Below are 12,343 nucleotides of genomic sequence, written 5' to 3' on the forward strand. Positions count from 1 at the left end.
TACAGTGAATACAATCATCTTTAAAAACGTCTTTCTTGGGAAAACAAATGTTTGATTGCCATGACTGATAAGTCATTTGTTAGAAAAGCAGACAGCTATTTAATACACGTCTTTCACAGAAGATATTTGATGGAAAGGGAAATAGACACAGAGTCCAGGCGACTGCTAAATTAATGTGCCCATTACCTTTGGTCTGACTACATATTTAATTTTCTGACATCATTTTTTATTGGTTGTGAAAGATAACTCAAAATCATGTTAAAAGATTTTTTATTACCTCCAATCAAAGTATCTGATTCTCCACCAGATAATTATCTCTTTAGAGAACAAGATGAGAAAAATTTCGTCACATGCGACCAAGCATACCATGATCAAACTGCTTTGTAATAGCATATTAACAATGAAAATTAACAAAATCATACATCAATGATTTTATCAATGTCGTTTAAACTTGTGTTAAAATTCAGAAAATACCAGCAAGAGCATACAATTTTTATAATGATTTTGCTTCATAAGTAAATATTTACAGACCATGGAACTCGCTATGCAGTAAGAATTTATTATCAGCATTCAGTGCTACCATATGATACAGCTAAAGCATTTCTCAGTAGCACATACAATTATACTAGTTTTACACATGAACACTCAATAAATAACAGTTATTCCACACATTTATATTATTCATTCCCAAAAAGACAAAATTATATAGAGAAGTATGCAGTATGCAAACATTTGCCAAAGCATGTGGGAAGACTTGAATTAAATTAAGTTCATTCCCAGGTGATCCGGCTTGGCAAGCTTTTGCACACAACAATTTTTGTATAATCATTCTTCATACATGCCTAAAGAGTAATTTTCAACAACAATGACTACCAAACAAAATGATCTGCACTGATGACAAAAGAAGTAGGCTGCAAAATACTCGTTGTTTGGGACAAGTAGCTACAAACAAGTCACTTGCAAACATGGTACATGTATTTTTGAATTTTTAAGTTACTACATACTCCTGTCTCTCAAATAACAAAATCACACATTCTCCCACTTTCTGCCCAAACATCAGCACCACTCCATCTCACTGTATTATTATCTGCAACTTGTACTTGAATCATGAGAAAAAAACATAAACTGTACTCTTGCAATATGCACATTTCTTATTTTGACTGACAGCCTACAACAAAAATGCATATATCATAGCAAGTAAAAGCTGCATGATTGTGTATTAATGGACTTCCTGAAAACAGTGTCTCACCTATATATAACGTTGCCTGTAAGCAGTTTTCAGTTTACATTGCTAGACAGGAGCTACAGGACCAACATATCTGAACAGGTATTATACATATATAAGGCATATGTACAATGATATGAACACTTGTATTGCAACTGAATTTTATCTATATACTATCATGTCTTTATTTCAATTAACTATATACATTAATTTAACTTTATGTTTTAATATCAGAGGACAGACTATACGAATAAGGGTTACGCTGAATAAAACATCTCACCAGAACACTGTTCTATTATATACTCCTCTGTACAAGACTTGCAAAAGCTTTAAAACAAAACTTTCAAACATTATGTTGCAGATGTATTCACCAGAAAAAGTGACAAAAATCACCATCAGTTAAATACAGGCTTGGCAAGAAGCTGGTCATCTTAAATGAATTAAGGGCAAACTGGTCACCATCAGAAGTCATGTTGTGTGTCTGTGTGTGTGTGTGATTTGGATTTTTAACATAGCTTTAACAACTAGCACTTGGGCATCATGCTGCAGACATGTAGCATCATGTCCCACTCAGTCACATTTTCCGGAAACCAGGCAAACCATTCTTAACACTAACGTCTGAATGCTGAGTGCCAAGCAAGGCAGCTACTAGTACCATTTTTCTAAGTCTTTGGTATCACTTGGCTGAGGTTCAAACCCACGGCATCACACATCTGAGGCGGGTGTTCTAACCATTTAGACCACCAGATCAGTAGAAGTCATGTTGATATGACCATCCATTATGGAGAATTACAATATTTTCAATATGTTCATACAACCATATCTGATGCCAGATTGCCACTGTTTTCATTCTGGACCAACTAGATATCAAAATTATTCTTTTGGTAAAAACCTGATGTAAATACAACTTTCCATTATGGAGGAATATCATTTTTAAGATGGCTGCCATAATGGTCATATCAGATGTCAGATTAACATAATTTTCATTTAGTAACAACTAGAGACCATAAAAAGTCTTCCAATGTCAATAGGACTTACTTTCAAGGAGTAGCTGTAAGATTTTCAATATGGTGACCATACTTGATATCAGATCAGCTCAAGTTTTATTTAAGACCAACAGGACCTAAGACATCCTCTGGTGGAAACCCTTTGCTGACATGATTTCCATTCAGGAGCAATAGTTGGATTTTCAAAATGAGTGCTATGGTCGCTATACTGGATGTCAGATTGGCACCATTATCTTTAAGGATCATCTAGACATCAGAGAAAGTTTTTTAATTCTAATCTCATGCTGATATAACCATCCATTCATGTGTTGCAGCGATAACAATATTTTCAAGATGATCACACTGGCAGCCCTACCTAATCCAGGTGGAACCATTTTCATTTTGGATCAATTAGACACCAAAAGAATTCTTCTAGTGGAAACTCCTTGTTGGTAAGACTTGATGTAAAGGAACAGTAGCAATAATAATCTTTTCAAGATGGCCACTTGGCTGGTCATAGTGGATGCCTATAGATAGAAGTCTTCTGGTGAAAACCCCAAGTCAATATTACTACCATTCTGAAGGAATGACACGATTTTGAATATAGTATTGACACAGTATTAAGATGGGCACCATTTTCATTTGGGTGTGTGTGACTAGGATTTTTAACGCAGCTTTAACAATTGATTTTATAAGTAAGGTAGAATCCTGTTAGAGACGACAGACAGCAGTTTTGGATGACCAAGAGGTCAAAACAGCCTTAGCCTCGTAGCAGCGATATATCCTGCAAGAATTATGAGCTATAAAGTGTGTGTGATTTGGACTTTTAACATAGCTTTAACAATTTTTCATCACATGGCTATGATGTCTGCAGTGTAGCAGTTTATAATGATGTCTAGCACTGGGGCATCATGCCAACAGACATGTAGCATGATATCCCACCCAGTCACATTATCCTGACCCCAGGCAGACCAGTCCTAACAGTAACCTCTTAATGCTGAGCGCCTAGCGAGGCAGCTGTTAGTACCATTTTTATAAGTCTTTGGTATGACTTGGCCAGGGATTGAACCCACAACCTCCCACTTCCGAGGCAGGCACTCTAACCAATAGGCCACTGGAGCAGTCACTTTTCATTTGGGACCACATGAAAGTCATGTTAAGTCTTCTAGTGTAAACCACCATTTCAATATGAATATCCAGATAGAAGGAGTTACAATATCAAGATTTTCACGATGGCTGCCATTGCAATCATACTGCATGCCAGATCAGCAATATTTTCATTTGGGACCAACTACACGTACTTCAAAATGAAAACCCTTTGTTAATATGACATCCATTCAAGATCAGTAGTAATGAGCTCTGCAAGAGGGCTTCAGTGCTGGCCATATCTGATGTCCAAGCGTTACTATTTCATTCAGGACCAACCAGATCTTGGGATGAATGTGTATGTAAAGTTTCATGGCAATCCTCCAAGTAGATTAGGAGTAGCAATAACGAACCTATGCTAATGGATGGGCAGATAATGGGCAACTAGCCATCTCATAAGCTACCCTAGTCCATGACTATTACAGTTATAAACTCTTACCATACAATAATTAAAATGCATAGTTCTATTACATAAGTACAACTATTAAAAAATCGTTATGATAAAAACACTACTTAGCTAGAAATAAGTAGAAATAAGGAGGAGAAAATGTCTCATTAGTAACAAGCATAACCAAACATATACAAAATCAACTCATTAATACAAACAGATCTCTCTTGCATATAATTCTCTCCATAACCACTGATAAAGATTATTTACCAATGCCAAGGAAACTCTGATTTAAATTTAGTCTCCTCGGTGGTAACAAACACAGCCATTAGACACAGATTATCATATTAATATGATTAGATCTTGTTTATAATCAAACTCAACCAATCTGTTGATGATATAAAGCACTTTAACAACTTGGATAAAAATCTGATCATCAATAAACTCAGCATGATTACTTCATTCACAAAATTCAGCATGATCACAAAACTCAGCATGATTACTTCAATCGCAAAACTGATGAATTACTGAACTTGTCTAAGATCATGATGATATAAAATTATATCCAAAGTTTGATCAAAATCAAATGAGAAAGACTGCCTCCAGAATGGTAAGAAGCTTGGTCAATTTGAGGCAAGATCACATCATTAATATGCGTGGATTTCTCTTGTTACTGCACTTGAAGAAGACATTTATGAATCAGACCAGAAATACTCAGTTCATCAGATGCAAGGTCACAGCATGCAAGGATTTCACTTATCGCTGAACTACTCAGAAACCTTTATGATATAAGCTTAGATCCCAAGTTTGATCAAAATCAGACCAGACATTGCCCAACCAATCAGAAGCTACCAATTATATGCATGATTCTAGCTCATTATTTAATCTGTCCAAACATCCTGATGATATAAGCTCAAGTTACAAGTTTGTTCGAAATCATAACTATAATCATGGTACCTAGCAACCGATGAGAGATGCAAGGATATATCATTACATCACTTGATCTTGAAGTCTGGTATTTTAAAATTGGCAGACTATTTATAAAACCCTAAAACAGTTTATAAACACCACAAATTAGTTATATGTGAGAAACATCACTCTTACCAATACGAATCTATTTACATGTCATGAACATGAGCTGCCAACAAAATTAATTGCCAAACAAATTGTTTTACATGTAATTAACACAAAAATACCTGCAAAACTAATGATTCATTGAATTAAATGCTTTCTCTTTATGCAAAAGACAAAAGCTGATTTTAATTTACTTTAATTATTTGCCTATATTGCACATCCTTGTGAAAACACAAGCCAAATATGTGAAAGTATAATGCACTGAGCTCAACCAAGATCTTGATACAACACCAAAAAAATTCTCCCTTAAATTGACATTTTGTAAAAAAAAATTAAATAATTATGGTAACAATTATTCTGTCACATAACACTCAGCATGCACCAGAAATTAAAAGATGGAAATACAATTTTCAATTTCATTAAAGGAGGGAAAGTTCTGAGGATTTCCTCAGCTCATTTTTCAAGAAATGTTAAATTTAAATCTATCAAATGATGTTGCAACAGCTTCCAAGATTTGAACTACTAACAAAATTATTTATATTATCTGAACTATTATCAGCAAGATAATGTAAAATCTCAGAGACTTGTTTAGAATTTTAGTGGGGCCGAGTTGTAGCTGTTCAATTAGGAGTACATACAGAAAACTTTCAAAACAATTGGAAATCCAACTTTCTTCCCTAAATTAAATGCTAAATATATAAACATACAAATACATGTAGAACATGCACAGAATTATCTTTATCTACAATGAAAGCATTTGACACATTTACTGAACTAGTAAGATTTACCATTTTGATATGTCATTGCTTGATATATTTGATGGATTACATTAAGAGTCTTATCTACACATCAGATATATATGTCCATTAAAATATGATTTTAGACTGAAACATTATCTTTCATGATTATTATATACAATTTTGTCTCACTCCTCCAACTCTATCAGTAACAAGTGAAACAGTTGCCTGGATACATTTAACATTTCATACAAGCAATCATTTCAATAAATATGTCAGACAAACTGAACTATACCAAGTTATGACTTCCTAATTCATTAAGTTCAGTTTGACTGTACAGTGAAATGTCACCTGACAATTATTTTTCTGGAACATCTGTATAATAATAGTAATAAAATAATAATTTCAAAGAACAAATTTAAATCAAGAGAACATCCAAAGGTCCAGATGGAGGAAAAATCTGAAATTAACTTATGTATGGAAAATCATCATTTTTCCTATACAATCTGTTGAACTGGTATCACACAATATTTTTTATACTGCACACAAACATGCCATTCAGCAATTATTCATAATGTTTTAAAGCCATCAAGTGCATAGAACATCCAAAATCTTCTTAACATCAAAACTTGGGTTACTCTAACACTTGAGTAAAGAGAAAATGCATAAAATACCAACATGGAAATTGTACAAAGATTTTCATGAAGTATTTTCCTATGACAAGGCTTGCAGATATTGCTCTTGGACATGTCTTTAAAGTCTTCATTTTGCTTTCTTTCTCTCATCCATCCATAATGGAGTTGCAGCCGCCTGAGGAACTCGTTCCACAGTGATGTACTCATCAAAGTTTTGAGATGCTTTGTAGAGATCCCTCAATTCCTGAATGGCCTGCTCTTCCATCTGAAGGAACATAATTTTACATAGGCTTAAATCAGATTTCTTTAATTTGTAGGAATAGTTGACTGAAACTTATTAACATTTTGATACATTCATTATAACCTTCCATGTTACCTATCTAATTTACATAAAACCATGTCAGACTCCCCTATTTTGTCTACATATGAGGTCTGGCATCTTCACAGATTAGAACAGGAGAATGAGTCACTTTGAAACCAAACATAACAAAACAAAACAGAAAATGCGTAAGAGTCTCTCAAAGAGATGATATTCTACTGGGTGAAAAGAATTTCCCAGGATGCAAGATAAGACAATTTCTTTCTTTTAACTGCTGATCACTGAAACCATCTCCTATATTTATCAGTGATAAAACAATTTTCCACTTAGCTGCTATGATGGGCGTACTGGATGTCAGATTGGCACCATTTTCATTTAGCACTGAATAGACATTATTAGAAGTTGTGGCAGCCATACTGTATAAACAATTCACACCATTTTCATATAGGACCAACTAGACACCAGATGAACTCTTTTGATTAAATACCCCATGTCAAAATGACCTTCCATTTAAAAGAGTAACGATGTGTGTGTGATTAGGATTTTTAACATTCCTTTAACAATTGTTCAGTCATATTGCTACGATGTCTGCAGTGTGGCAGTTTATAGTGATGTCCAGCACTTGGGCATCATGCCATAGACATGTAGCATGTCTTACCCAGTCACATTATCCTGACACCAGGCCGACCAGTCCTAACGCTTACCTCTTAATGCTGAGCGCATAGCAAGGCAGCTGTTAGTACCATTTTTAAGTATTAGGCATGACTTGGCTGGGGTTTGAACCCGTGACCTCCCGCTTCCGAGGTGGATGCTCTAACCACTAGGCCACCGGAGCGGTTCTTAAAGAGTAGTGATAACAATTTTTTCAAGATTGCCACCATGCTGGCCACAGTGGGTGTCACATTAGCACCATTTTAATTTAGGACCAGCAAGACGTTATAAATAAGTCTTCTGGTGATATGACTGTCTGTGTTGGAAGAGTGAAAATAACAAGATTCAGGACATCAGATCAGCACTATTTTCATTTAGGAGGACAAACTAAATATCAATGGAAGAAAAACCCCATAATGATATGTCCATTCAGATGGAGTAGAAATAACATGATTTTTAAGGTGGTTGCTACTGTAGCCATATTTGATACCAAAATGGCACTCATAGGCTTTTTTCCATACCCCATGTGCAAGCCATTCATAAAGTGTGGTGTAGGTATGCAAATACATATAATGTTACTGTTCAGAACCAAGTCTTCTTTTATTCATAATGACCTTGAACTTTGACCTTTTAGCCCAAAAATTAATACAGTTCTTCAAATGCAAGACATAAATAAAAAAATAACTGTAGATTGTGGAAAACTCTAGTTATTGTACAGAAACCATTTTAGTTCTTTTAGTCACAGGTAGTACAAACCTTTATAGCTAAATTTTCAACACCCAAATTAATAGGATTCCCTTCCTCACCCCAAATACAGGCCATCCACAAAGTTTGGTAACTTTAGATGGTGAACAACCTGAGTTATTATGAAGAAACAAAACTGGCAATAGACAATCAGATATGCAGACAGATGGCAATCAGAACAGTGTGCATATGAAAACATAATGAAGAATGTAATGGTTACAACATATGCCCATGTTAGCCCACCAGCTTCCCACCACCTCAGAGTGCAGGTTCTATGAAACCCACTCCAACTTTGCCTGGTACCTCAAAACAAAGAATGGTTGAGAAGCAGTGAAGCTGTCTGTCTGTCTCTCTCTATATATAGTTTAATATGTGCTGACTGACTCCTATGTCAATGTCGACAACAACAATAGTGTTATAACTTTAATCTATTAATCTACATCATTAAGGTGGCTAAAAAATGGATATTAAGGACTGTTCAATTTGGCTCTATTCAATAACTTATAAATAAGGGTGAAATGATACACCTATAGCACATATTGATATCATTCATGATACATTATTGATACACAATTAAAGTCTGATGATCATTGCATTGTTAAAAAGTCTGTTGATGGTGCGGTGGCACTAGGAAATCAGTTAGAAGTGAGGGAGCAGAGATGACTAGCAACCAAATCCTTCACAATCTACTTCCTGCACATGCAAAACTAGTGCCATAGACTCAGACCAGTGAGAAAAGAAACTGACAACACCCACTTCTACAAATTAACAAGATAACTACAAGTCATGCAATTTGGATTCTGTCCCTTAATTTTTTTAAATCTCATCACCACATACAGTTGCTGATTACATGTATTTGGGTAAAAAGGAGACATTACAAATTTGTTCCCCAAGTATGATTTAAGTACTTACAATCATTTAATAGGCATTTCTGCATAAAGTTTCTGTTGTTTTGTATCTAAATTGACCCGTATACTTCCAGTGTGTCATGCAGTATAAAACATCACAGTTCTGATTGGATGTTGTTGTTCCTTTTGTTGGGTTTAACACCATCTTTCAGCACAAGATAGGCTACACATGGTGGAAAGTATAATTCATGATGGAAGAACCCTGGAAAACCCCGGGAAGACACCTTTACCCACAAGAAGCTACTGGCAAGCTTTCTCACATACCCAAATTAGCCGAGCCCAAGACCCGAACCCACACAGACAGAGGTGAGATGGCAGTGATCCAGAATGGTGTGCACTGTTAGACCACTCGGCCATTTGGGGTCCCTAGTTCTGAGTGGTGGTTATTGTTTTGCTCTTGCTTGACCATATAATAACCACCAATCAGAATTAAATGTGATATATTTCTCTGCATGAAACACCAGAAGTACAGCCCTCAAACTCAATGTAAGAATACATGATGCAAAGCAACAACAAAACTTCACATTACTAAATGATCAGTAAAGTACTTAAATCATAGATACAAATCTGAAACTTCTTTACATTGATTGATACATGTCATCAGCTGCTGAACATGTTGATAAGTTAAAATAATCAGTATAGAGCTGGCAGGGTTGGGACATATTTCAAACTGTGATTTAGCCAACTTGTGTTTGTTAATTTATAGGCAACAATTAAGTATTGTCAACAGATTTTCTTTCTTACTAACAGAAATGATTGCATGTTTCTGCTACAGCTGCATCAAATTAATTCTCAATTTAAAGAATGAAAAGGCAAAACAAGTAATAATTATTCATGACTTTTTAGATTAAAATAACTTGTTCAAAGTATCATTTTGTATTGATTCTTAACCATTTGTTGATATTGTGGTTGTTGTTGTATGGTTTAATGCCATTTTTCAGCACAGGATAGGCTATACATGGCCAGCCAGTATATAAATGGTGGAGGAAGAACACGTGAAAACCCTGGAAAGAACCACCAACCCATGAGAAGCTACTGGCAAGCTTTCTCACATACCCATATTGGCTGAATCTGAGACTCAGACCCATGCAGACAGAGGTGAGATGGTAGTGATCAATAACGGTGATCACTTTAGACCACTCGGCCACTTGGGGCTCCCCTTACCTATCTGTATTGGTATGGGTATCTCTATCGAAAAAAATATTGATACATGGATATATAATCATTTCACCCCTGCTTATAAAATATATTACAAGAACAAAATTTTCTAGCATAATTAAACTTTGACCAATTTACATGATCTTTCCTCAACCGTAACCAGCAGGTTTACAAATTAATACAGATATGCAAAGCTGATGAACACAATTACCTCCTGCAGTTTGAGCAACAGGTAGTACATGCCATCAAGTTTCTTGGCCATACATTTATATATATCAGACACTGTACTTGAAATGGATTTTCACTGTGTTCATATGCAAACTGTACATTACTATACTGTAGGCAACACAATCTGTCTAGTGGTTTTCTTGTTAGCTCATTTATTAGTATTTCCCACCCTCTTCACCACTCCCTAAAATGAACGAAATGGGAAAATAATCTGAATAATGAACAGCAAAGCCTTAAAGGTTGGGTTGGAAAATTTAATGCATGATTTTTGTAGATTTGGATATTTTTCTGTGTGATCTCTTAGAAACATGTGCAAATACAACAGTACCATGTTGTCCTAAAATTGATCCTACTTGAATGGAAATTAGACATAAAATGATTGGTCAAAAGAATAAATTTTTTTACTTAATGTTCACAATCCAAAAACCACTCCTCTCTCAAATTTTACTCATGCAATTAGACTGTGCAGTATGCCTGCTGTCTTTACTAAGATAATTTCACTCTGTGCAGTGTGGCTGCTGTCTTTTATTAGTATTTCCTTACTGACATAATTTCATCTGTGGTACTGACTATATTGCAACTTTCATCTACATTCTTATCAAAAATAATGAACAAGCATCAGTCAGCTGTGATACCAATCAGGTTATTTTGCAGAGGCTAAACTCATGAAATAAAAAAATATATGAAGGTGCTGCAATGTTGGCTGCATTATGAAAATAAAAGAAAAAGTCCCATTTCTGTCTAAATACCTGTATTAGTCCAAAAGGCTTCTTTCTAGCCTTGATCAGAACATCTCTAAGTTCCATTTCATCCTTAACAATTTCTGAGAAGTTGCTGGCTGAAATTGACGGTGGACTTTGGGCCAAGTGATTACTCTTCTGCCATGGATTTTCAGGAGAACGTGCCATAGCACTACTCTTCTGATCACTTTTCTTTGGATCTATTTTTGGCACATGGACTTTAGTTGATGGCAGTCCCCAGCTGCAAACATATATAATAATGCTACATTAAAATTAATATGTGACCTCTTTCACTTGAGTACACATCCCAACTTCATCTTCAATATCGTTCGCAGTCATTTTGAAAAGTGCTATCAAACATTTAGGATTTATTTCAGTGCAAGAATCAAACATGATGATGATCATAAGAAAAAGATTGGAGTAAGAGTGCAAACCTATGTTGAGTAGTTTTCTGAATATGGTATATAATCATTGGTAAAGTGTTTCCTTAATTACCCATCCAGATTCATTCAAAATACAAAATGGCAGGTATCTAAGGGTGGCAGATGATCAAGGATTTTCTGATAGACAGATGAAGGTAAATTGAAAAAATTAATGATAGTTCAAGAAAATGAATTTTAATTAAATTAAGCTTTGCATAATGTCATTGCAATATTGGTTTCTCTGGACAAGTAGAAGCCAAGTTCAGATCATACTAATCATCTTTACCATACATAATCGCTTATAAGTTGAGTCGAACTGCAAACAACAATGATCATGATCTGCTGTAGCATAACACATCTGCAGATCAGGGTCTGTGTTGTTTGTCCTACGGATTATTCCTAACAAACTGCACAGATCCAGATCTGCCAGCACAGTTTGGGATGGCATATCTGGGTCCGTGCAGTTTGCAGTTGGACTTGTCTTATAAAAGAGTATATATGGTACTAAAGGCAACCAGTAATTGAAATCACTAATATGTAGGTTGTGTGAGGTCTGTAACAATTATGTATAAATCATTTGTACACTGATGAGGCTTAATGAATGGCAGATAACAAGGGTAGCAAATAAAAGTGGGGATTAAAAAGCATATCAATTGGTACACTTAAACTGATTGTTAGTAGGTAAGGGTGGCAAAAGACTGGGTGGGAAGCAAGATATCAGGAGAACAGTGTACAGTTTAAAAAAGGCTTCACTGTGAAAACATTAATGTCTCTGGTTAAACACTCATGAATGGCAAGTTTAAGAGAATCTGACAATACATATTCCATTTTTGATAACTGCATTGGGTGACTGTATTTGACTATATACAGTACATAATTATGAAACAATCTCAGATATTTCTGAGACAAAAACATTTTTGACTCATTGTATACAGGAAGTTGCTTTAAGATAGATCACTTACAATAACTAGCAACATACCAG

The 12,343-nt window shown here is 35.2% G+C and overlaps 1 protein-coding gene across 2 annotated transcripts in view; it reads right to left on the bottom strand.

Moving 5' to 3' along the window:
* Positions 1-253: 253 nt before the first annotated feature.
* Positions 254-12,343, bottom strand: part of LOC149773610 (inhibitor of Bruton tyrosine kinase-like) — a 104,960-nt gene continuing 92,870 nt past the window's right edge. For both annotated transcript variants that reach the window (XM_089946347.1, XM_089946348.1), the window contains exons 25-26: positions 10,949-11,180; positions 254-6,456 (exon numbers count right to left, since the gene is read on the bottom strand). In XM_089946347.1, coding sequence (XP_089802473.1) covers positions 6,319-6,456; positions 10,949-11,180 — 370 coding nt within the window. In that variant the 3' untranslated portion in view covers positions 254-6,318. The remainder of the gene's footprint in view (positions 6,457-10,948; positions 11,181-12,343) is intronic.

Source organism: Sinohyriopsis cumingii, unplaced genomic scaffold (assembly GCF_028554795.1).
Source record: "Sinohyriopsis cumingii isolate HCF-2022 unplaced genomic scaffold, ASM2855479v2 utg000624l, whole genome shotgun sequence".
In the NCBI taxonomy this organism is placed as follows: Eukaryota; Metazoa; Mollusca; class Bivalvia; order Unionida; family Unionidae; genus Sinohyriopsis; species Sinohyriopsis cumingii.